Source organism: Mugil cephalus, chromosome 10, assembly GCF_022458985.1.
Source record: "Mugil cephalus isolate CIBA_MC_2020 chromosome 10, CIBA_Mcephalus_1.1, whole genome shotgun sequence".
Classification (NCBI taxonomy): domain Eukaryota; kingdom Metazoa; phylum Chordata; class Actinopteri; order Mugiliformes; family Mugilidae; genus Mugil; species Mugil cephalus.
In genome coordinates this window covers 11,247,123-11,272,484 of record NC_061779.1, presented here as the reverse complement: position 1 = coordinate 11,272,484, position 25,362 = coordinate 11,247,123, and the positions used below count along the sequence as shown (strand labels likewise).

Here is a 25,362-nt window from a genome sequence, read left to right as displayed (position 1 = left end):
ACTGGATCAACTTCAGTTGTTTTATTTAAACAAATTTTTGAATATAACTTTGACATTTTTCAATAGTTTCAAACATCCTGCAACACTGGTATGACAAAAGCTCTGAAACCTTAATCCTGCGTGACACAAGGCTTGACTGGTACTTAACAATAACAGGCAGAGTAAAAAAAAAAAAACAAAACAAAACAAAAACATTGCAAAATAAAACATTTACAGGTTTTTCAGCTTAAACAAGTGCCCGACCAACGGAATTCAGGATAATGTAAAGAAATCCAAACATCAGATTCACACCACACAAAAGTAAACACAAAGAAAATGGGATTTTGGAAACGTTAAAGCTGAGAACTTAAAGAATGTGTTTTGTGCAGTGTAGCGGAAACATACGCCATAATGAAGCTTCTGTGTAGTAAAGAGTCATCTGACAGAACTTTTTCAAAGGAGTGTTACATTTATTGCTCATCTATTTATTGCTGTCAATACCTGACACGACGTTTACTGTGTATCAAAAGCAGGGGTCGCCTTCCACAGATCGGAGACCGTAACCACTGGAGGGTGAGGACGTAGTTTAGACGTTAAACCGGACTTTTAATATCACGTCTTTGACCAGCTGCATCCAGCAAACATGTTTCGACTGAAGAGGAGTGAATGGAAATCATACTGAGGACACCTCCAGATCCATGCAAGTGTTGAAATATTCCCACTCACTGTCAGTTTCAGGTCGACGCTGATCATTGATTGTCCTGCAAGTGAAATTTAACCTGTGCGCTTTTTTTTTTTTCCTTTAACACTAACTCACGTGACAAACACAAGAGTTTCAATAAAACTCGTTAATATGATTAATACTCACGAACTTTCAGGCACGGGTGACCGTGCAACTCCTCATGCTGACGCTTTATAAATCTTTGCTACGTTGATTTACGGTCACATAAAAAGCAGAAACTAAAGAGAAAAAAAAAAAAAGCACAGAACCGACACCGAGACGTGCACGCTGCATTTCGAGTCCTTCGTTGCTCCTTTCCCGCTCACAAGGGTTAAAACGGCCAAACACATCACAATCCATACGCTTCAGTCCGTCCGCTGCGCTCCTCAGTCGGACTTGTCCTTCTTTTTGCCTCCCCCTATGGGCACTTTGCTGACGACTGCAGAGCCCACGGCCGTCACTCCTCCAGCCACGGCGCACACTCCCCCTTTCACGAGGCCCACTCCCATCGCGGGCACAGCGGCCACGGAGCAAACGGCCGTCTTGGTGAGGTCCAGGCTCTTTCCTCCTATCCAGGTCACGCCGCCCACCGTCGCTCCCAAGGCTCCCTTGGTGGCGCCGTACAACCCCCCCGCCAACCTGCCGAACATGCCGGGTTGTGTCTGTGGGTGGTCCTTGTTGTTGTCTGATTTAAAACAACAAATAAAATATTAAAATATTTGATGTGTGGATGCCAAAGGCAATTAAATGTCCAACAATTATCATTTACATTATGAGTTAATCTTCCGATTGACCCTTTGTTGTTGTTCTGAAAACCAACCAGAGGGCTCCTACCCTTCGTCCTAACTTCTTATGTTACTGTTCCTAGGTTAGACATAAAAATGTAAAACCCGTAATTGTGTTTCTTCAAAAACGTGTGGGCACAGAGCACTAATATATTACTGCTTTTGGTCAGAAACCAGCTGGAGGTTGATCAGACTTCCTACATATTATTTTGCTTGTTTTGCTAACAGAAGGCAACTCTGTCTGTGCTCCAGGAGCGTGCATTGTCTATTTATGAAATTTCAAAGTTGTACCTTCGTATATGTTTCCATTGAAAGGTGTTTTTCGGATAAGCTGTAACTCTCGTAAAGTCTTTTCTCGGGATATCCCGTAATTCTCTTGTTAAATGAGACTTCACTTTGAGGAAGTGGACTTTAAACGAACCGGTGACGCCGGTGCACTTATGCGATACACACTTTTATATCGGTGCGTCTGGAAAAAAAACACCTCAAGGTTTTTCAAAATGTAGGCGTTTCCATTAGCAGTATTTTATGCCAAATTTCTGGGGGTAAAACTGTCCCTGTCACCCTGGGACCTGCGAGTGTAAATGTCTCAACAGTTTATTTACACTAATGACGCCAAGACAAAAGTCTTCTTGTGTTGACTCTGTGTCAGGAGGTTTGTAGTGTGTAAAACCGTCATCAGTAAAATGTCTTAGGTAAACACAAGTCTACCATGACCCTTTAAAGCCTGAACGCATCGCTGGTGATACGTTAAAGCACGCGGTATTTGAATTACCGTAACTCACAGTGTTGCTGAACGCTGGGAAGTTGTGCTTTTGTGACATTTCAAGGGCATAGCTAACTTTGTTTTTAACAACAAATTCCTCCAAACAGCTCTCTCTTGTCAGCGGTCTTGTGTTGATCCCCAGCCTACAGTTGAGAGCAGCTGTGCGTCATAATTACCGTAATGCCAGAAAGCGTAAAAATTCCCAGTGTTCAGCCACATTTTGAATTTTGTCCATCAGTGAGTTACGGTAATTCAGATACCAGAGGCGTATGTTCAGGTCTTGTAGGATTAAGGGAAGCCCAACTCATTAAATACGCACCTTATAAACAAATTTGTAGTTCTGCACGAACAGCTAAACAAAGCATAAAAAACCACAAATAGCCGAGCACTGCACTGCATCATGATCACAGAGACGTGTCCCTGTTGAAGGACATTTGCAACAACGCTTACCTGTAGCTACTGGCTCATCTGTGAGGTATGCAGGCATGTCCTCAGGCACCTGCTCCGCCTGACTCATGTCTCTGGGATTATAAATAGCACAATTACCAAGAAGATACTCAGTAACAGAGACAAATGATAAAAGGTAGAGATTCTGTCTAACATTATAATCTCTGTTATTAAGTTGGTTTTCTTAAAAACATCCTTAAAGCATTGTGAACTTTGATAAAGCCCCATGTCTGTGATATTATCATAGTTTCCTTTGCATCTTGTAATAATCAAAGGGCAGCAAGTATCAGTGGCAACAAGTTACGGGGCCACATCCTACAGGGAAAGCTTTAACAGCGCAACAGTGTGCAAATAAAATAAAGGAGCTTTGGGTGTGCTGGTCAAACTAAAACAAGGCAGACCTGTTCAGGTCTGACACACGGCTGAACGACGTGTTAAAATACAAAAGGCAAGGAGGGTAAACTTGAGCAACTTATGCTGAGGCTTTAGCATTAATAATAGATATGTTTTTTAGGCGACTCATCACATTAACTCCACATTGAAGCTTGACGTTTTAATCTGATCCAAAACCATTGTGTGATATTTAAAAGTTAGGGCCTGTTTGCTCAACTGTGCGTGACATAAAACAGTTATTCAGCAGCAGCATTTGCTTATTTTTAGATTAGGATGAGGAAATGTTACTCAGGAAGCTGCTGACTTATGAGTAAACAACATTACTCATGAGATACATCATAAAAGTGGCTAACTAACTACTGTTGTAGCATAGCTTAACGGTATGCTACGTAGCTTACCTGCAGCCTTGATACGAGGACGTAAAGTTTTAATTTTAGCCACTGTTAGCACACGGACCAGGCAGCCGCAGATGCTCTGATATTAAAAGTTATTCATTTGACAAATTCCTGCGTAATCCAGCGATAGCGTGTGACTTTTGAAGCCGCGCACGGTGGTGGCTCTGATGTTTCCGCCCGTCTGTGCGCGTCTTTGAACTAACCTTATTTTGAAAATTTACCCCAAACACCACGTTTTTATTTTTATTTTTCATTTTCTGGCTAAAGGTCGACTTGTGTCCGCGTTAGCTTCAAACTATCCACCCCCGCTGAGGCTAAAACTCGAATAAGTTTGCTTTTTTAAGGTATTTTGGCTGTGTTGTTTTTTTTTTGTGTCTCCATGAGTGAGTGACGCTCATGGTTGTGCAGAAGTTTCCATGGCTGACACAGTAGTTACATAAACGGAGCCCCAACCAGCTAATTTAGCACTTACCTTGCTGTAATGTCAACACTGTGGAGTTGATATAAAACTACTAACTCAACACGGTTATTTTTAGCTTCAAAAAGCCCGTGGCGACGTAGCTGCTGATGGTGAAGCTGACTTGCGTCTATCTCTGACTGTTTTTTTTTTTTTTTTTTTTTTTTGGGTGGGAGGACCTCTCTGTCTCCTCCCATGATAAAAACACACACACACACACACACACACACACACAAAGACACATTCAGTTCAGAGACTGAGCTCCTGCTACAGCGTTTATAAAACACACAGTCACAGGACGAGGACAAAAAAGAAAAGTGATATTTTAATTTAGATTTGGAAATTAAACTATGACAACTGTGACGCTTTAATTAGAATTAGGAAAACTTTATTTGTATCACAATGGGGGAATTGAAGTTTGCAACAGCATACACAGGGGCAGAGAAAATAACTGTATAAAGCTGTATGAAAGTTAAATAATAAGATAAGATAGATTAGAATGAACAATATACAAGTACTGGCATATATGCAAATAGTTGCTCGATTTCATTGTTACTGTACGTGTACTGTACACAATAACACAAAAGTTTAATCTGATCCAGGGGTCAGAGGTTCACGGGTGCTTTAATGTCAAACTGCTGTGTCACAAAGTTATGGTTTTGGTTTAAAAAATAAAGAAAAGAAATTGCATTTAAATGAGAAGATGACTTAGGAAAAATAAGTGCAAAAAGAAAAACTTAAAGATATGAAGGTCTAAAGTCTATTTTTGTCATCTTATCATGAACAAACCTGTAAAAAACAACAACAAAAAATCAATTCTTATTTTTAAAACTTGTCTAGACACATCTATGATTTAATAAAAACTACTTCTAGAGGGTGTAGTTTGTGGTACTTTTTACACTGTATTGAATTGAACACTTAAGTGTCGGTACAACACAATCTAGTTCAATGGTATTACAAAGCCTTCGTAAATGTTGAAATAAACATCTCTAACAGGTATTTTAAATAAATGCTGTACATCATAACTATCACAAAGCTAAGATTCACTGCAGGGCTGATATATTTGACTGCATTCATCACCACTTGTGTACCTAATAAACTGGCTGGTGAGTGTAGGTGCATGTATGTAACATGCTTGTGTAATGAAAACATACTATAAAAAAATATGAATATAGATATTTCTGCCTCACAAAGATAAAAGCTGTTATGATTAAAAGTATACATTTATTAGTGTTAATGTTTTCATTGATGGAATCAGCCTGAGCTCATTACATTCCCTTTGCAGTGTATCAGATTTTTTCCTGCGAGGTCTGTAGACACACTGCTATTCATCCTCAGCACCAGACACTGATGACATTTCTAAGAGGGCACACGCTGCATCTCTAGAAATAACAACTGTGATCTGGCTGCTAGTTAAGGCGGGATCTTAACGAGGTGGCTGCTAGAGGCCTCTGGTATGTTGGAAGACTGACCTACATTTGGTTCACGGGACATTTTCAATACAATGTGACACACAACAGCGGCGTTTCTCTTAACACACCAAAGGCCGGACTGACATATTCTTATAGGTGAGAAAGCTGTCACCATGGTTACTTATTCACTGCATTAATATAACGTGCAAATAACTCACAAACTGTTTCCCCCTCATAATAAATAATCACAGCCACTCAACAAAGAAGCACAATAAAGAAACATGGTTTATTAAAACATTTCCATTTCTTTAATTTCCATAACAACATTTTTCTCATCAGGCAAATCACTGGAAAATGTGATCTCTGATTAAGAGAATGAGCAAAGACTTGAACAGAGCCCTCAGTTTGATTTGACCCAGTAAGCTTGTGTGCTTGATAGTTTCTTTGAAAGTCAGCAGACTTTCAGCAGAAGCCAAAAACTATGTTCATTCATTCATTCATTCATTCATTCATTCATCTCATGTTCTGTAACCGCGTGTCCCCAGCTGTCATTGCAGGAGAGGCGGGGTACACCGTTTGACAGGTCTCCAGTCTATCACAGGACTAAAACACAGAGAGACGGACAACTCGCACACCCACTTATGACCAATTCAGAATTACCACTTAAACTAACGAGTATATCTTGGGATGGTGCGCGGATGCCAGAGTACCTGGACAAAACTGGGAGAACATGCAAACCACCACACCGCTGTCATGCAAAAATAATATGATGTCAAATAAATTTTCCTAAATTAATATAATTTTCAACATTTGGTGATTTGAAAATTGGTACGGTACATGTTTACGTGTAGTCCCATCAACAGGGAGTGTGTAGAGGTGGCTCAGACCTATAAGTACCTGGGTCTACAGCTGGATCACAAACCGGACTGGTCATCTAACATAGACTCAAGCATACAAAAAAGGTCGGAGCCATTTCTGTTTCTTCAGGAGGCTTCAGGATGCTAAGATTGTTTAATCTATGCTGGACATGGTCTACCAAACTGTCATTGTGAACAATGTCCACCACCCTCTTCATGATTATTATTATTATTATTATTATTATTATTATTATTATTATTATCTATCTATCTATCTATCTATCTATCTATCTATCTATCTATCTATCTATCTATCTATCTATCTATCTATCTATCTATCTATCTATCTATCATCTGCTAAAGCGGAAGTAAACAGCGTCACGTGACCCCGGCTCCGTTTCCCGCCTGTTTTCGTAATAACTTTTATTTAGTCGCCGCCCGGAAGCAGCAGAAACAACAGTGACAGCAGCTCCCGCTTGTTGAAACGCCACAGCCTGCATGCTCAGTTAATGTGGCTTCATGCTTTTCAGAAGTAAATATTAAATCAGGCTTGACGGTGGATTCAACCCTCAGTTTTTCTTTTTAGCGCGGAAGGAGCTCAGCTGGTTTCTTCCTTACGGATGTAAAACATCCCGAGTGGCCCAGCAGCCAAGTCTGAAGTCTGTCGTCGCCGTGTGTTCATCATCCAGAGGCGGAAAGAAACAGGTAGATAACGACAGTGCTGCAAAAATACCTCCATTCATGGCATTATTGCGAATTATCAGTTATATTTAAACGCCAATGGTAGCTGAAAAACGTTGTTTTTGCTATTACACATTGAATGGGATGTAACGAGTCCATGTGCCTGTCCAGGGAAATGAACCCCTACATTTTCAGTGAGTTCACACTAGAGGACTGTTTTCAAAGGGACACTGCTCAATTTATGTGGAAACACCACCAGAAAGGTTGTAATTCAACTGTGTGATCATTGAGGAGCACTGAATTAAACACTAAAGTGTGTCTGTTCATGGAGTCAATGCTTTAGTGTACCTAATGAACTGGCAAGTGAGCATACATATAATCACTGATCTGGATTGTAGTAGACAATAAACTTTAGATAAAGTGAGATAAGGTCACACTGCTGCCATCTAACAAGAGATAGTCTTAAGGTTTTGTTAAAACACATGGAACAAGGTGCATATCCAGGTCTTCTACACACTTTTTTGAATTACTTTCTCTAAATAAAATGTATGCACTCATTTAAAATAACACTCTGCTGGTCAGTTTGCAGAAGTATACAACAGGGAAAAAAAGCAAAAGAAAACATTTATAGTCTGTGCACACAGTTAATCCAACAGGAAGGGAAAGACGTTTACTCTGTGTAGGTGAAACTATCCCTATTTTCTTCTAATCTTAACTGTGTTATGTTGATTGTTAAAAAAAAAGCTCTTTGTGAAGCTCCAAACTAACTTATAAGAGTAACAAACCCATTTGAGACACTGACAGTTTCCTAAAATGTGCTGATGTCTTTCATGTGTAATGAGCGACAGGCTCCAGCAGGTAGCAGTGTGACCTCACTGTGATCGGATACAGGGAACAGGTCCTCCTTGTTTTTCTGAGGGAATTTCTATCATCAATTAGGAGCATAAATGTACGGCCATCCAAAAGTTAAAAGTCCTCATTAATGCCTTTTTAAATCTTAAAATAAGGTTAACATAATAAATATTTCTACAGACTTGACAGACTGACCTTTTGATTATGAATTGTGCATATTAATCAATTCATTCAATTAGTTACTTAATTTTAGTAAGACACCACTCACAAGAGGATTTATTACTGTTTTATTTATTTGTAAATGGTTGTAAGTTTGATGCAATAGTTCTTACTTTGTAATTTCCTTCATTTTATGGCATTTTAATAGAGATAGAGAGAATAGACATTATGTTAATTTGAAAAAATAGGATAATTAATAGGATGGCTTTTATTTTTGGTTGCTTGTTTTGAATATCCAGTTTATACAGTGAGTTACATTTCATTTTAAAGAGCCGCGTCTGAAATGTCTTGAAAACCGTTTTCACAACCCTGAACTCTTACGGGAGTTTTATTGACGGTTGATTGGTTCTTAATTTAGGCCCAGTTCATCTTCGGAGACGAACCGGACAGGAGTCATTACTTAGCCCGTTCTAATTCGGCCCTCCACCACCACCCACCTTCCTTTCTGTGTGAGCAAACAATACACTAACACAAATTAGGACTCGCTGCTTTGTGTCAATTGAGGGTCCAACAAAGATGCTACACAGAGTGATATGTCATTAGCGAGCAGGTGGGGAGGGAGGACACAGAGCTGCTGCCTCTCCAAATAACTAATGAAGAGGTTTCCATGGTGACTAGGCTGCCGGTTGACGTCCCTGTGTTGAGGAGGAGGAGGAAGAGGAGGAGGGAGGGAGGGGGGGGCTCCAGAGATCAAAGTCGGCCATCCTCAACTCGTCTGTAAGTGGAGGGTTAAATGGTGGGGCTGCAGGGGAAAAGCCCCTCATTAAACTTAACCAAATCTCCTTTAAGACGCAGCCGATGCTCGGGGGCGCCACCTCTGGGTTTTACCCACTCATGTCATCCTGAGAAACGTCAAGAACACGTAAGGTTGGTTGGGGATGGATGCACACAATCTGTATCTGTACGGAAATAGTTGTTCGCAAAGTAGAAAAGATCGTACTGTCGCTAACTTCTCACTAACTGTTGAGCTGTGGGTGTTTGACCTTTGGTGTCAGCCTGTGATGTTTTTAAAAGGATTATTAATCCGCTCGACTTTTTCTGGAGTGGGGGATGGGGGGGTGGGGGTCAATTGTGATCACTGATGTGTTTGCAGTGTTGTGGGACATCTCTAATTAGATAAACTGTAACCCTCATGTGAGCAGCTACACCCCTGGTGGTCCGGTACTGCGACACACTGGGCTCAGGTTTTCGACTATAGGGAGGGAGGGAGGGGCTCTCAAATCCTTTTAAAGCCTTTTGTCATTTATACGGGGATTTATTTGTCATTAAAGAAGAATAATGGCACCTGTGCCCCCCATTTGGGCCTTTATCGGACGGAGAAGTGAATATTCGAAACAGTCAAAGGCGGTTTTTATCTCATAAAGATAACTAATTAGTTTCAGACTGTTGTTGAAGTGTTTTATTTATTTATTTATTTATTTATTTTCAGGAAGACGATGTGCGAGGGGTCGCGGTCACGTTGACGTGTTAACCTCACCGTCCTAATAACCCCGGCCGCTGATTTATTGCCTGTACTCGGCAAGTGGGTTTTTCCTGAGGGGAGTCCGGACAAAAGCGGGGACCCTCGGCCTCCCGCTGTTTTTTAATAGTTCTTCAGTAGCGCGAGCGCTTCGGCCTCTAATAAGGGAGAAAAAAAGCAAGAGGAGACGTGTGACTGAAATGAAAAAGCACTGAGAGAATGTGAGATTCCAGATGCTTTACTTTTTTTTTTTTTTTTTTGCAGATCGAGTTTCTTAAAAGCTAAACTGTGCATTAGCTCTAAGCTTCAGCTCGTCTCCATCCCCTCCGGAGGGCGATAAGGTGCTTCTGGAGGAAAGTGTGTCTTATCTTCCTGCTTCCCCCCCCCCTGCCCCGTCACACCCCACCCCACCCTCTGTTTTTATGGGTTGTAGCTCCTTTGTTTCGTAGCTCGCCCCCTCTCCCTGATCACTCACACTCATCCCTCATGGTAGTTGTTTGAAGGCCTACAATAGCTTTAGAGGAGAAGAAGCTCCCCCCCCCACTCCTCTGCTCCTGCTTTATTGAATCCCGCCTCCGTATCATTTATCTCTTCACACACAACCCCCCCCCCCCCCTCCTCCCCGTTTTTCTCTCAGTTCGCAGGGGCCGTTAGGGGGCATCCTCTTTTCTCTCCCAGCTGGGTTTGTTGACACACAGTCAATCTACGCTTCTCTTTCACCTCTGCCACCCCTCTTTTTAACTCTCACCCCCCCTCCTCACACTTCTCAGCTCTACCCTCCGCTCAGCCTGAACAGTAAAGCTGCCACAGCTGTGGACTGTATTAGCATAGCTGCTGGGGGGGGGGGGGGGTCGCACTAAATATATTGCAGCCATTACCTTTTGTTCAAGCGTTGACAGTTTTAAAACATTTCAGCTTCCCTCTGTGCAAAAGCACTAAAGAGAAAAGGACGCCACAATGATTTCAGTGTAACAGCTTTTTAAATATGGGACGCTGAACAGGGGGAAATGAAGACAAGTCCGTGTCGTGGATGCACGGCGAACTGCACCGTTAAGGAAATAAAATATTCAGTTGTTATTTAGACTAATCTCGCTTTAATCGGGTGAAACGCAGAGTAAAAACAAGCTTCGATTATCCCGACTGATGTCTCAACTAAATTTTCTTCTCTTCTACTGCTGTTCACAGGTGTTGGGATGAACAGGTCCAGGTCCAGCTGGAATAAAAAAGCCCCCCAGGTCACCAGAGTCACCCGCAGCTCCAGCTCCCAGGCCAGACACCCCAGTCCCACAGAGCCCCAGGACCCCGTCCCGGGCCCGTATGGGAAACAGCGAAGGAAGCAGGCGGACTCGGCTCTGGCCCAGGACCTCAGCCAGATGAGTGTGAGCGGGCAGGACGGTTCAGCTGCAAGGTGAGGACGAGGTTTACACTCATATAGGCAGACGGTATATTTTTTTTTACACATGTTGATGCACATTTAAATGAAAGTGAGGTTACTTTCAAAAGTCATACACTGATCTTTATCTTGGGTGAGCAACCTTTCCCTTTAAAGCAGCACTATTCTTTAGGCCGGGGGTGTCAAACTCATCTGAGTTTAGGGGCCACATACAGCCCAGTTTGAGCTCAATGGGGCCGGACCAGTAACATAACAGCTCATTTCCTGGAAAATAACGACAGCTTTAGTGCAAAAAATGAACAACTGTAAATTTCTTAAGAAGTGCAAGTCCAATTTCTTATTTTGTTGAAAAATTTCAGCTAATATCTCTGGTGTAATTTTTGCAAATTCATCCACGGACCAGATTGGACCCTCTGGCGGAACGGTTTTGGCCCCCGGGCCTTATATTTGACACCTCTGCTTTAGGCTCTTCATGTAATCCAAAAACTGATGCCCCAGATGTTGAGATCAAAGGTTCATAGAAGCTCGACTCTCTGCTCCTATCTTGAAACATAAGAAACTATTTAAAACTGTTTCTTAATATATTATAACGATAAGCGTCCACGTTACTATCAGATGATGAGAAAGGTAGTGAAATGAAGAATAAAAAGGGGAAAAAATAAATAACTTTACATAAGTAACTTAAAAGGGGGATTGGAATTTGTCTGCAGATCATTATGTCGTATAAACTGTTTAATATGAAATACTTTAATAACTTCTTATCATGTTTGTGATTTTTTCATAAACGTTATCAGTGATCCCATGCAGTCGTCTGAGTCCAGGTCTGATCAGGGTGGTCCATCTACCTTTGCTGCCAAGCCGTCGTCCCGTAGCGGTTTAGCCTCCGTGGTTCGGCTGGTGAAGCTCGGCCGCTGCAAGAACGTGGTGGTGGTGGCCGGAGCAGGAATCAGCACAGCCAGCGGCATCCCAGACTTCAGGTTTGTCTCTGCAGTCTCATCTTCATCTCTCTACTGGTGTGTGAATCTGCACGTTTTTCAAAATGTTGCCAAAACGCGCGCACCTTTCTTCGCTTTCTTCAGGACTCCAGGAACGGGTCTTTACGCCAACGTGGAGAAATACAACATCCCTTACCCAGAGGCCATCTTCAACATCGACTACTTCTCCAACGACCCGCAGCCTTTCTTCTCCCTGGCCAAGGCTCTGTATCCCGGCAGCCACCGGCCCAACTACATACACTACTTCATCCGCATGCTTCATCACAAAGGCCTGCTGCTGCGGATGTACACCCAGAACATAGACGGACTGGAGAAATGTGAGAACTTTAAGGGATACAATTAATACATATACACTTTTTTTCTTTATTCATATTATGGAAAAAATGAGAGGAGGTATTTTTTTTTTTTATCATGCACTTTGAGAAAAAAAGTGGAAATTTTGAGAGAAAAAAAGGAAATTTTGAGGAAAAAATAGTTGAAAGTAGACGTTTAAACCAGCAGTACTGAGTAATGGCGGTACCATATGCACTCGGTACTCCAGGTTTAAACGTCTTTCTACTTTTCTTGAAATTTTGTCTTTTTTCTCAAAATTTTGTCTGTTTTCTCTCGAAATTTCAACTTTTCTCAATGTGCATGATGGAAAAAAAGAATCTTCCTCCTTTTTTTTTCCTAATGGGTGGCCCTAATACTCTTCTGTAAATCTGGAATCACATATGAGTTTAAGTTTAGTCTGTAGGTCTTTGATGGATCTGTCTTATAAGAAACGTGTGTTGTTTCAAAGCACAGCCATCGTATACCGAGACTCTTGAGTGTTTGATTTCTATTAATGTCGATATTTCATTAAAAAAACACCCAAGGGAAACTTTAAAGATTTAGCCATACTGTATATCAACTGTTTAAAATGAAGAGTCTAGAAATAAGATGTCTTTGTTGTTGTTGTTGTGGGGATCTACAAAAGGCCATTTTCCAACCTGTTAATGTTTTATATCATAGAGTGTGTATCCTTAGTGTCCATCATAACATTAAACAACCTCCTTCACAGTGTGCGGCATCCCAGACGACAAACTCGTGGAGGCTCATGGTAGTTTTGCCACAGCGTCCTGTCACCTGTGCTACACTCCGTATCCCGCTGAGGAGGCTAAGGTATCTCATCAGACATCCTAGACCAGTTCCCTGTATTTTACAGCACGCCAACGTTTTCTGCATTTCTTTATTTCTCAGTTCGCCATAATGAACGGCAACGTGCCCGTGTGCACATTCTGCTCGGCTACAGTCAAACCCGACGTCGTGTTCTTCGGAGAAGACCTCCCTCAGAAATATTTCCTCCACACGAAAGACTTCCCTAAAGCTGACCTGCTGATCATCATGGGCACGTCTTTACAGGTAAACGCCAGCGTTTGAACGCCGAACAGACGTTTCTGCAGCCTGAACCTGAGCTAACGAGTGTGTTATGTTTTCAGATCGAGCCGTTCGCCAGCCTGGTGAACACGGTGCGCTCCACGGTGCCTCGCCTCCTCCTGAACCGACACGCCGTGGGTCCCTTCGAGAAGGTCCCGCTGCGGAGAGGGGACCACGTGGAGCTGGGGGACCTGGAGGACACTGTCCGGAGGTTCGCTGAAATGCTCGGCTGGAGCCACGAGATCGAAGAGCTGATGAGGAGTCAGGAAGCACCGGTAGGTTCCAAATCAGAGCCCGTTAAAAGGCTCTTAATAAGGAAATTCATCAGATGTGTAATTAAAAATAGCTTTAGCACAGTAGCTCTGGTGATAAACAAAACATGCACAAACTTCCTGTCTGCAGAGCGTCCCTGCAGTGGTGAGCAGTCCTCCCTCACAGAGCAGAGAAACATCAGAGCCCCGAGGCAGGACGGAGACATCCAGGTCCAAACCGGGAGTTCAAAGAGGATCCAGCAGCGGCAGCGAAGAGACCGACTCCGAGACAGACAGCAAAAGCTCCGCATCGTCCAGCCCGAGCAACTGACGCTGCACATTTTTTTTTTTTTTTTAAAAATGTGGAAACACACTGGAAAAGTTAGAGACGGTTTTCTGTCTCCACACTAAGACTGTTGCGCGCACACATCTATATCTCTTATCGTGTTTTTGTTTCGGGCCTTGCCTCTTCCTCCGAGAGAGTTAGCAGAGTGAGATGTTCATGCTGTGTTTATATGTACAAATCAAAAAGTTAATCAAGTTCATGAAACGTAGTCCAAACACTAGAAAACACTCAATGTAAATGTTTCCTCGCTATGTTTTATACTTGAGGCTAATTAATAAACTTGTTTTATATCAGTAAATAACTGTATTATGCACTTATATTTAATAAAATTATTACATAATTTGCAACGCTCCTGTAATTTATGATGATTATTTATGAGGGGTCCAAAAGAAGACGATTAGATTATTCTTAACTGTTTATTGGTATAAAGTATGGTGCCATTTACAGTATAAGAAGGTGGGAGAAAAAACAACCGACAGAATGATTTAACGTAAGTGATCAACATCTGACTGTATCTCACTGTGATTGTGAAGGGTCATGAATGCATTTACAGAGCAGCACAAAAGGCGCGTACGCGAATTGGCTGATGACAAAACATAAACCGATGAGAAACGCATGGAACTGCCAACGAATTGTTTGAGGTGTGAAGAATTTTGTGCTTTTTCTTTGTATATCTGACCTTTTTATAACTCTAAAGACAAACAAACAACAAAAAAAAAAAAACATCTTTGACACCAAATTCAGGCAAGCAATTCAAAATATCCACTCAGGTCTTTTAGGAGTATAAATGTGCTCTTCATTTTTAAGTATTAAACGAGTTATCTCTCACCAGCTCTCATAAGAATGACACGTTTTCTGGTTACAGCATTATAATCAGCGTTTTAAATTACATCCAAAGCAGGATTTGAGTCTGTTAAAAAGTCTCTGAACTGCCCTTTACATTAAATTAAACTGCACCAAACACAAAGAGAGTTTATACATACGCCACATACGTGTGGATTTATATAAAATCAGCAACATTTTCAATCTAGAAAAAGAAAAATCACATTTCTTGATTCAACATCATGCAGATTTGGCAAAAGTAAAGTAGATTACAAAACCATCATCGAAGGCTTTACACATTTTAAGAGTCCAGAACAGAAATTCATCCACCACAGGAAAACGCTGCGTCTCTCCATTTAGAGTCTTACTTTTTTTTTTTCTTTTTAATGAAAAACACCATAAAGTGAGTAAAGCCAAGAAGCCCTGAAGTCAGAAAATTTCCTTGGCGACCAACTGGTGTGCAGTGTTCATGATAATTACACAACCAAACCTACACAGTGCTCAGACTCAGTCCGACTTTCTAATTAAACATCACTCCTCCTGTGTTCTAGTCCGGACAGGCCCCGTGATTTTTTTTTTTTAACCGAGGAGAAGCTCTATTATTCACTATGATTTTCATGTTTTAAATTTGTGTGTGTAATGTGCACTTGATCTGGAAACACAGAGAGAGAAACCGTGAACGATGTGAAGGAAAAAAAATCACAAGTGAAGGAATGATTATTCAGACTCGGATATACTTTAAACAAACCAGGACGACGCGTGTTCCCGGGTGAGGAACACGTGATCCAGCAAAACATTATATTATCCTATTTTCTCAACTTATAACCGACGGCGAAATAAAGGGTGCAAGAGTAATCATGAAGGCCTCCAGCGCATTGCAATGCCTCTGCAGAGTCTTCCCGCTACGCGTCAGTCCACATCCGCTGTGGGAGAGCGGCTTTGCAGCCGCGACCAGGCCTGTGAAATGTTCAGCTGTGTCCCACTTCAGGACTGGATCGTCAGAGCTTTGATTTTGACCGTAAATAGTGCAACAATTTCAGAGAACAGTCTGAACGAGGCAAAGAAAGTAAGATTTCTTTTCTTAAACCGCAGTAGCAGCACCCCACATCCCGCAATCCACTGCACACCGGATGAATTTTTAATGGCACTTTTAAGTCCCCGTCGACTCACGCGACAGTTTGCGAATTTATCACGTCACATTTGTCAGACTTTACGCTGATTCATTCGTCGGAATCGCTTGAACGACACCAAAGAGCGTGATCGTTTACCCTGAAAGGTGTAATGGATATATTTATGACATAAACATTAATAGAAGTCATATGTTAACTTCCTGGTTATACTCTTAAGTCCAACATTGGTTTAAATAAAAAAGAAAAATTAAAAAAAAAAAAAAAAAGTCATAATTTATAGGGAGCAGTGAATGCAGCATTTCACTATGTTGTTTGACTTGTGTGTTCAGTTTCTGATCCAGCGCCTGAAGTTTTTTTTGGAGACAGCTCTACACTCTGCAGCAGACTAATCTCTATCAGGATGGAGGCGCAGGTTCAGCCCAGCTCCACAACCCACCTTCAAGGACCCACCAAAGGATCCAGGCCTTGAAATAGGACACAGCTCTCGACGTGGGCTCAGTCTGGAAAACGTGGCCTAGCCGCCGGGGCGCCCTAGTCCGAGTCTGAGGCCGAGTCGTCCTCACGTGGGTCGCGGAGTGTTTCCTCGAGAGGCGCTAGCGTCCCGTCGGGCCTGACGCCCATGGGCCGGATCACGTTCTGCCTGCGGACACAAAGACGAGGACATCAAGCCGCAAACTTCTGAATGGTCGCGTTCCACGAAATGTCGAGACAAAACTCTTCTCAGGACCCTTTTGTATCTGTGGACGGTGTTAAAGAGGGCTTACACACACACACACACACACACACACACACACACACACACACACACACCTCGAGGACCCTCACTCAACAACCCCCCCTCCCCTTCCCCCGATTCATGGACACTCGCCCCTCTCTGGCCATCCTCTCTGCCTCTCCTCACCTCCTTCCCTGTGGCAGTTTAATTACAGGATCAGCGCTCCGGCTAATCTCCTCAAAGCCACGACTCCCCCTTCACCCTAATCCAATTATACCTGCACCGTGTGTCACCACTGCCCCCAAGATGAGTCATCAGAGAATCATCCGCCGGAGATATAAAACCGACCGGTTTGCATTCATTTCGACAGACTCGAACACAAGCGGCCGTTTAACGCCGACTAATTCCTGGAATTAAACGTAATTTATTGTGGTGGGGGGGGGGGGGGGCTCCAATAGTGGGGAAAGGCGGGGCCAAATAAATAAACAAATAAATAAACTTGTGGCACATATCACTGGTTAAAGTCAACAGGGACTATAAGAACCAGGAAAACATACAAACAAAAAACATGTAACATCATCTCCACCAATTAGAGCAGAAGAGAGGAAATCTTTTTTCCTCAGCAGCTACAGATGATGACCGGGGGTCTGGCAGGTGTACGGGGTGGGGGTTTCAGACTATGTGCTAATTGGAGGACCAGTTAAGTAGTTAGAGGAGCACATTCTTGCAGAGCTCTGACCGATCCCCTTAGAGCCGTTAAGAAGGAAGCACCTCTCTGTCATCACCCTTTACCGAGGAGGAGAAGAAAGAGGAGGCAGCCCTGGAAAGGAATCTTCCTCTCCTGGGCGCACGTGCCTCATTACGGCCCAACGCCCTCTTCGGCTCGACAATGACGAGGTCGGCTTTCTTAACGCGCGCGCATTTATTCACCCCCCGTGTGTGTCTCTTCCTCTTCATCTACGTTCCACCCAAATTGCTTTGTCTAGTTTCGGCCTCTGTCTCAGTCCACTCCTTGTCTGAGCCGTGATTGGCTCCTCAAATACAAGGGAGAATAAAGTCAGGACATGTGTTATTAAAAACCCTGAATGCGACACATAAAGGAAACCAGAACCGACAAGTCGACTGTGTGTGCCAATTAGGTGATAATTAACGGAGCGGCGGTAATGATGCTGCCACGCCGCGCCGGCAGCTCCCATTTACTCCGGGCTGAATGCGGTGGCGCGCTGGAAGCCCGGGCCCTAATTGAAGCCGCATCTAACGGCTAGAGATTCTTCCTATGATGAATCGGTTGGCAGGGAGCGAGCGAGCTCACTGTTTGCACGGCGACCGGTGGCCTCTGCTCGCTAAGTAAAGGTCAACATAAATAGAGCAGGACCCTTTTCTGGGGGAAACTGTAAATAATATGAAGAATACGAGCAGGTGGAGCAACGGTTGTTCAAAAAAGGCCGGTAATCATCTGACAGAAAGTTCATTAGTCAATAAAAAGTTCTGTGGAATTTTATGTGCATGTTTTGTTTTCCCATTTTACAAGATAAGTCCAAACATGTTCAGGACCCGGACCTTAAATAGACCTACAGTGAACACAGGAAGCAAGTGAGTAGTTGCAATGACGGTTAGAGAAGTTTAACTATCGAAGTCACTGATGCGACGTCCACCAAGATTGTCCGATACATCTGGTCGCTAGTGCCCGTTACCGCCTCTGGTTGCCTGGGTAACACCTTTGTATATCTCCCACCTCAACAGAATATTACAGTATTGATGCTGTCTGGATTAGACACGGCTCTTCTTGGCGTCACTGTCCTCTACTCCAAAAGAAAAATCCTGTTAATGCTGTCGAAGCTTCATCTGGAATCACCCGACGCTCAGAGCTCTCTATACACCTGGTGAATTTGGTGGTGGGAACCAAAGTCGGGACTGTTCCTTCATGGTAAATGTTTGGGGATCGGTGTGATTACGTCATGTATCAAAACACTGTGGAGGGCTCCTCACCTGATAAACCTTCAGACTTCCTGTATTTCAGGATCCTCTCGTACATTTAGACACGTCGGCTGATTTCTTTTAAATTCATGATCAGATTACACATTTCTGAGCATTTTCTACTCGTGTTATTACCTTGACAACTTGTCGAACATATTGACCAGTTTCTCGGCTTCATACTCCTTCTGCTCCTCCGTCATCTCTTCAATGGGGTTCGGCATCGGCTCCTCCACGTGACCGGTGATGGGGTTGATGCTGGGGGAAAAAAGCACATCCAAAAAAAAAAACATTATTAATGTACAGAGTGTCTGTCGCCAGTTTAGTCCAGCTCCCGTGCTGGGTACTCACAAAGGTTTGGCATTTTTGTATTCCTCTGTGTCCGAGTCTTCGTCTTCTGAGTACTCAGTCTCTCCTCTGCCTCCGGCAAGAAGTCCTCGAGCCACCAGGAGTCCTGCCGCGTTTCCATATCCTGTGTACTTCAACAGATTGTCCACTACAAGGAGACAAATACGCATGTTGATGTGTGAAGACGAACCATTAATATTATTATTATTATTTCATAAACGGCACCCAGAAAGGTGCCTCTCCACTCACCGCTTTCTTTGCAGAGAACAAAGAGAAACTCTGCAGCCGTCTGCTTCACTCCCATGTCCACGTGTGTCATCAGACGAACCAGCTTGTTTCTGATGGTGGTACCAACCTCTGGCCTGATTTTCACATCTTTCAGAGGAGGAAGCACCTGGTAAAAAAACAAAAAAACGTTTTCAAAATTTTCCCTTATAAATGCTTATAATACCAAGCTGCTTAAACACAAACAACGAGAGCATCTGACATCTAAAAGGTCATAAGTATCTAGTAAAACCACTCGACTCTACAGATGAAACCAAAATTAAACTGTAGGAGGAACAAGGGGAACGATCGCAAGATGGAGAACACCATCCCAGCTCTAAGGCACGGGGGTGGCAGCATCACGTTGTGGCGGGGATTATACAGATATATTGAAGTTTCAGCTAAAAAGCACATTAAATGGTAAATACTTGAGGCTTGTAGTCGAGTCTAATTTGCTTGTAACTCCAATAAATGATTTGGAGGCAGAACTAAAAAGCATGTCGACTGAGTAACACCAGTTCTGTCAAGAGGAAGGGTCAAAAATTCCTGCAACTTAGTGAATTCAAGGTGAATATTAATGGCCATGCTACCACATAAAAAAGCGTGTCACACGTTTTATCAAAACCCCCTTCTAATCTAACGTCAGCAGACATTTTACCTGAGCTTTGATGTATCTGCGGATCTCCCTGTGTTGTCTGGACCCTCCAGTCAAAAGGCTGAGCACCGGAGTCAGACCCTCTTTGTAGTTGGAGCCCTGCTTGGAGTGAAAAAGCCCACAAACACTTCACGGTCTGAACAGACAGACGTCGAGCAGTAACACACTCACAGATAATATAAAGGATGACGAGTTAAAGACAGGATGGGAGACAAGAGACTGAATCATATGCAGTAAATAAAACTAACAAGTCAGGCATCTCAACTCTGACCTGCAATAAACCTGCTAGGTTCAAATTGTTTCTGTTAAGTTCTGTGGAGTCACTTCATGTATACACTAAGATGTAACATAAAAGTTTCCTGAGATAAGGAGCCCCCTGTATTTGCCACAAAGGACGAACTTTACCTTGTCAATTCTCTTCTCCATGAAGTCTAGTAACACCTGGACCACGTCCATGTTCTTTCCGCCATATTTTTCCTGTCCTCCCTGGACGGGCAGGTCAATTAACACGTCCAGGCAGGACACAGGCAGGTTGTTAAGCAAGTTGACAGCATGGCTGGAGGTGAAAACATGTATTTATTTTATTTAGGTAAATCTTTTATGATAAGGATAAAATATTCAGGAGGTGAGATGGAACTACCAAAGGGAGCGAAGGGTTAAATAAGTTGATTAACAGCTTCTGAAGGGGTGACAGTTTGCACAAGATGGGATTTTAATCTAGAGCCATAAACATGAACTTAATTTAATGACAGATACACAAAAAGAGCCTAAGCTTCTAGGAGAGCAATCACTGATAGTAAGAAATCTACTCCTGGGAGTCATCAAGACTCTCTCAGTTCATAAAGATACACCGATCAGCCACAACATTAAAACCAACAACCTGTGAAGTGAATAACGCTGATCTCATTAAGAGGACATGATCTTCTGGGTAACCTGGATCCTGGCATTTATGTGGATGACACTTTGACACGTACCACCACCTGAACATTGCTGCAGATTAGGTTCATCTCTATGGCAAGAGGGTATTCCTGGCATCCCCGTGCCATGTGCTCCACATCCAAGTGACACACTGGTACCCAGCCAGGCCACCAGTTCAGTTCTGATACAGCAGGCGACATTGAAACCCTGACTGTGTTAACACAGCTCCATACAAAACAAACTGTGATGCACTGTGTGTTCTGACACCTTTCGATGAGAACCAGCATTATCTTTTTCAGCAAACTGAACCAGGGAAGCTCTCGTGCACCTATAGGCCTTCACTCCTATAGGTGCATGGCTTTTTAAAGGTACTGTGTAACACACTGGATCGTGTCCATGTGGCTCATTATCTGTCCACTCCACTAACGTTTCCCATGCAGTGACAGGCAGGTGCCATTGTAACAAGATAATCAGTGTTATTCACTTGACCCGTCGGTCATAATGTTATGGCTTTAAGACAACAAAAGTCTTAGTAATATCGTAAATTAGAGTGAGGGGTGTGCTTGTACATTACAACAAATCAATACTGTCAAACATCTTATGAATTAGACGTTTGTTTTCTAGAAACAACCTCCCTCCTCGATGCGCCTCTCCTCTATTCTCTGTCTCACACTCGCGTTCAAACATCCAATTACGTTGGTCATTGGGTCAAACTCCCATGACCGTTCAGCCACCAGTCTGACAGGTCAAGAGGATCATCAGTCACTTTTATATGACGCTGTTTAAATTTCAGGCTGCCGCTTCGCATTCTTGGAATTCCTGCATCCAATTACCATATGAACAAGATCCTGCCGCTCCATTACAAGAGCTCACAGCGAAGCCCACACCCGAAACCTGAAGCGTTTCCCGCAACACATCAGCCTGTTACCAGAAACTCTCACTTCTTGTCTAGGAGGGTGTTTTCAGGAAAACCACGGCAGATTATTTTCCTGCGGATCTAGTTAATCTCCAGAGCGGCGGGTGCACTTTGCGTGTGTGTTTATCCATGCAAATTGGTTTCAAATTACACGTACACACTGTGAGCAGCTAAAGCATCGTGGGACTAAGCTATTTTAGGGGTTTCGCGCAATTTGTTTCATGGATCCTAAAGCGCAAGGTGTCGTGTATTAAAAAAAAAAAAAAAGAGTTGTTGATTCCTACCTGTGTGCTTCCTCCGTTTTCTCCTCCGTCTCAGTCTTCAGCATCAACAGGTGACGCAGGATGGCTGCAATGACTCTGTACTGGTGGTCGTCGTCCTTTCGAAACAAGCAGAAAACACTGACTCCAAACAGACATTTTTGTTGAAAAGACCAATAAACAAGGGCACTAGAGTGGAGGCGAAGTCCTATCTCCAGAAACGGGATCCTTAATTTTTAATGAGGCATTAAACCTCGACTAAAAAGCTACAGAAGCAGGGAGGAGAAAAAAAGTGGACATCTAAGAGGAGAGCGGGGATGAACACGAGCCTAAGACCTAAACGTCATTAGGACTTACACTGTGTTAGGTGCTGCCTTTGGAGACGTGCGTCCTTCCCAGTTGTAATTGCTCAAAATATTATAAGCAGGGTTGACAGTGAATTTCCAAAATCAAGCCTTAGTTGCAAAATAATGAACAACATTTAGCAAAATAAGCCTGTGTACCGAATATCATTCTCTTTCTAGACATTATATAGTGTTCGGCATGTGTGTGTATATCTTCTGAATATTTGAATACTGATTTATACATTATATTCATACTCATCACAAGAGCAAATACACTTACTGGCCACTTTATTAGGTACACCTTGCTAGTGAAAGGTTGGCCCCCTTTTGCCTTAATTCTTCGTGACATACTTTCAACAAGGTGTTGGAAACATTCCTCAGAGATTTTGGTCCATATTGACACGACAGCATCACGCAGTCGTTTCAGATTTGTTGGCTGCACATCTCTGATGCAAATCTCCTGCTCCACCACATCACAAAGGTTGAGATCTGGTGACTGTGGAGGCCACTGGAGTACAGTGAACTGATTATCATGTTCAAGATACCAGTTTCAGATGATATGAGCTTTGTGATCACCTGTACATGCCTAAATGCATTGAATTGTAGCCATGTGACTGACTTATTAGCTATTTGTGTTGACAAGCAATTGAGCAGGTGTACCTAATAAAGTGGCGAGTGTATACACGTCCATATAATAAAATCAAGCTGCTTCATTTTAAGTCTAGAAACACAGCAGCTGTAACTCAACTTAAACGTGACATTATGGCGTTTAATCGGTTTCTAATTAGTTGTCTATTTTATAATGAAATCAAATTATAGGCAACATGCATTTCTTTAAATTAATTTATGCTTAGACTGAGTTAGTGTGCTAATGTGCCATGACAGTACATTAGGTAGAGTGTCTTGCTCAGAAACCCCGGCCTTGTGGCAGATCTTATTTGGCTGCCTTGCAGTCACATGTCTTATTGTAATGCAGGACGGCCTAATCCACATTTGCAGTAATTCAAACCTCCTGACCTGCTCTTAACCCCTCCACATCTCCTCATAACAATGACTCGCAACCTCTGCTGTAACACTACATCACATAACCACAGCATACTCACTTCACCGCCCGCTGGAGACAGCGTGAGGTTGAACAAGGCTTTCAGTGCTTCCATTGCTCGTTCATTCTCCTCCGCGGGCAGGGGCAGGCCCTGAGGATCCGGACGGGCGGTTTCGTAGGGACCGACCCAGCTCACGTCCAGGGTGTGCTCCAGCACCTCCGTCAGTAGTTTCACTGCGTTCTTCTCCCTCCTCAAAACCCCTCTGACATCAGGCCGGAGGGCGGACAGCAGGAAGAGAAGGCGCAGCGTGAACAGGCCCACCTCGTGGTGCCAGGTGCGGGCGGTGCGCAGGTTGGCGCACAGGCCCTGAACCAGCTGCACATCCACACTGACCTGCTGAGCCGCGGGGCTGTTGTACACCACGTTGCACAGGCACTTCAAGGCCTCCACCACCACCCTCTCCTCCTCCTCTGACTGCGTGTGCTCCTGGTGATCTCCTCCTTCCTCTCCGGCGTTCAGCTTCGCCATCCCTCCCAAGATCAGCATGCCCTCCCTGGTGGCTACAGGCGCAAGGACGCGCTTGTCTCTGGAGAGGATGCGCAGGGTCTCCAGACATGTCTTCTGACAGCTGGGCTGAACCTGCCTCCCGAGCACCGTCAAGACGCTCTGACACAGCTTCTGAAATGATTCAACAAGAGACATTGTGTAATTATAGAGCGAGGCTCCGGTTTTTATCCTCTAATAACAAACCTGCAGAGGTAACAGGTACTTACACGGCCTCAGTACTAAGAAATACAAAGGGAAACTGAACAGTATGTTAACATTTTACACCAGCTCTACTGAACTGGACAATGGAGAAGTTGTTTTCTAGAACCCAGTGGCATAATGTTGTAATACAATACGTATCTCTTGATTATTTGACAGATATGCTGCATGATAAGGATGACATTTTTCATACAATATGAAGCTCTTTATGACATATTTTGGTCTGAACATTGCATCCGTATTGAGCAGCGGATTTATAGAAGAATGGAAATGTGGGGTTTGCAGCTTCCTTAAACTTAGACTTTAATGTCATTCATGACTTCTGTTTTTGTTTGTGAGCCGAGTTGTTCGAGGTGTAGTATTACTAGTAGTAGTGTTTTGTTTTTATCATTTGTGAAATGTTAAAAATCAATAAACATACTTTTTTAAAAACAAAACAAAACAGGTACTCACTCGTCTCAGGGTTTCTTCATTCTGGTCAAAGGTGAAGGTGTGAATGTTCTGCAACACAGGAGACACTCATTGTTGACATCTAACACAACTCAGTCTGTATCACGTATTAAGCATTTACGGGTGCACGTAAACCACAAAGACCCTAGAAGCGGATGTAAATGATTCAGGGAGACCTGGAAGAAAGTAATCAAGCTTCTGATACTGTTTTAAGATCATGTTGGTGGGGGAAGGAGCGTTAGCACCATCAGCTTCATCGTATCATGGTCCAGTTTCCTTCATTCATTCATTCATTCGTTTATTTATTCATTCATTGATCATTCATAGATTCGTTGTGTACATCCGCCCCTGTTAAATACCAGCAGACAGTGTCAGCATCTCATCTTTGTTGACTAATTAGATCTTTAGCGCACCGGTGGCTAGCCCTCTAGCTAACTAGCTAGCCAGCTAACGTTAGCGCCTCCGTTTGTTTTGGTTGATGTAAAACGAACTCACCTCTCGGTTATATAGCTCCAGGAGCTTCTCAATTTCATCCACTCCGTCAGTTTCAAGCTGCGGCAGGACGGTATTCAAGTCCATGGCAGCTACCGGGCGTTAGCTCGCTTAGGTTTGACGTCAAGGCTAACTGAGGCTAACCGAGGCTAAGTGAAGCTACCGTGGTGTAGTGCTGCCACTCCCCTGACTGTCCCCATCCCAGCTGGGCTCCACGGATAGACTCGACCAGACTACACTTAGACTAGATTTAGACTTAGACAGACTTTAATCATCCACAAGGGAAACTTCTTGGTCACTGGACCTTAGCTGCACATAAAAAAAAAAAAAACGCTCTTAAAAACACAAATAAAAATAAAAAATAAAATACGATTAAAATTAAAAAATAAATAAATAAATAAAAGTGTTATCTAGTAAAATAAAATAGGAACGGTGTAAGCAAAATATGTACAAAATTATC

The 25,362-nt window shown here is 43.1% G+C and overlaps 3 protein-coding genes across 6 annotated transcripts; 1 reads left to right on the top strand and 2 right to left on the bottom strand.

The window, feature by feature from the left end:
• Nucleotides 1-6: 6 nt before the first annotated feature.
• tmem263 (transmembrane protein 263) lies at nucleotides 7-4,113 on the bottom strand. 2 transcript variants are annotated; one of them, XM_047597408.1, is made up of 3 exons: nucleotides 3,959-4,113; nucleotides 2,702-2,772; nucleotides 7-1,385 (listed from the first exon to the last, which is right to left on the bottom strand). In XM_047597408.1, exons 2-3 carry the CDS (start codon nucleotides 2,766-2,768, stop codon nucleotides 1,087-1,089), a joined length of 366 nt encoding a protein of 121 aa, XP_047453364.1. In that variant the 5' UTR covers nucleotides 2,769-2,772; nucleotides 3,959-4,113; the 3' UTR covers nucleotides 7-1,086. The 2 variants fall into 2 exon arrangements, with proteins under 2 accessions (XP_047453364.1, XP_047453365.1); XM_047597409.1 differs by lacking the exon at nucleotides 3,959-4,113 and adding an exon at nucleotides 3,490-3,937.
• A 2,545-nt stretch (nucleotides 4,114-6,658) lies between these two features.
• On the top strand, nucleotides 6,659-14,148 carry si:dkey-103i16.6 (uncharacterized protein LOC557125 homolog). Of its 2 annotated transcripts, XM_047596438.1 has the most exons (9): nucleotides 6,659-6,917; nucleotides 9,688-9,776; nucleotides 10,609-10,831; nucleotides 11,611-11,793; nucleotides 11,896-12,128; nucleotides 12,854-12,954; nucleotides 13,033-13,194; nucleotides 13,272-13,484; nucleotides 13,612-14,148. In XM_047596438.1, exons 3-9 carry the CDS (start codon nucleotides 10,617-10,619, stop codon nucleotides 13,789-13,791), a joined length of 1,287 nt encoding a protein of 428 aa, XP_047452394.1. In that variant the 5' UTR covers nucleotides 6,659-6,917; nucleotides 9,688-9,776; nucleotides 10,609-10,616; the 3' UTR covers nucleotides 13,792-14,148. The 2 variants fall into 2 exon arrangements, with proteins under 2 accessions (XP_047452394.1, XP_047452393.1); XM_047596437.1 differs by lacking the exon at nucleotides 9,688-9,776 and having other exon boundaries at nucleotides 6,660-6,917.
• Nucleotides 14,149-14,208: 60 nt separating this feature from the next.
• On the bottom strand, nucleotides 14,209-25,122 carry ric8b (RIC8 guanine nucleotide exchange factor B). Of its 2 annotated transcripts, none has more exons than XM_047596435.1 (10): nucleotides 24,906-25,122; nucleotides 24,414-24,461; nucleotides 23,256-23,873; nucleotides 21,833-21,927; nucleotides 20,120-20,270; nucleotides 19,718-19,816; nucleotides 19,045-19,189; nucleotides 18,799-18,943; nucleotides 18,586-18,705; nucleotides 14,209-16,398 (listed from the first exon to the last, which is right to left on the bottom strand). In XM_047596435.1, exons 1-10 carry the CDS (start codon nucleotides 24,987-24,989, stop codon nucleotides 16,290-16,292), a joined length of 1,614 nt encoding a protein of 537 aa, XP_047452391.1. In that variant the 5' UTR covers nucleotides 24,990-25,122; the 3' UTR covers nucleotides 14,209-16,289. The 2 variants fall into 2 exon arrangements, with proteins under 2 accessions (XP_047452391.1, XP_047452392.1); XM_047596436.1 differs by having other exon boundaries at nucleotides 19,718-19,813; nucleotides 24,906-25,121.
• Between the last annotated feature and the right edge of the window lie 240 nt (nucleotides 25,123-25,362).

Excerpts from the sequence above, each read along its gene's own strand:
- tmem263 (XM_047597408.1), bottom strand. The coding sequence starts at position 2,768 with ATGAGTCAGGCGGAGCAGGTGCCTGAGGACATGCCTGCATACCTCACA. Across the intron at positions 1,386-2,701 it reads AGATGAGCCAGTAGCTACAG|ACAACAACAAGGACCACCCA; the intron begins GTAAGCGTTGTT and ends GTTTTAAATCAG.
- si:dkey-103i16.6 (XM_047596438.1), top strand. The coding sequence starts at position 10,617 with ATGAACAGGTCCAGGTCCAGCTGGAATAAAAAAGCCCCCCAGGTCACC. Across the intron at positions 12,955-13,032 it reads ATCCCGCTGAGGAGGCTAAG|TTCGCCATAATGAACGGCAA; the intron begins GTATCTCATCAG and ends TTTATTTCTCAG. Across the intron at positions 13,195-13,271 it reads TCATGGGCACGTCTTTACAG|ATCGAGCCGTTCGCCAGCCT; the intron begins GTAAACGCCAGC and ends TTATGTTTTCAG.
- ric8b (XM_047596435.1), bottom strand. The coding sequence starts at position 24,989 with ATGGACTTGAATACCGTCCTGCCGCAGCTTGAAACTGACGGAGTGGAT. Across the intron at positions 23,874-24,413 it reads ATGAAGAAACCCTGAGACGA|AAGCTGTGTCAGAGCGTCTT; the intron begins GTGAGTACCTGT and ends GAATCATTTCAG. Across the intron at positions 19,817-20,119 it reads TGGAGAAGAGAATTGACAAG|CAGGGCTCCAACTACAAAGA; the intron begins GTAAAGTTCGTC and ends TTTCACTCCAAG.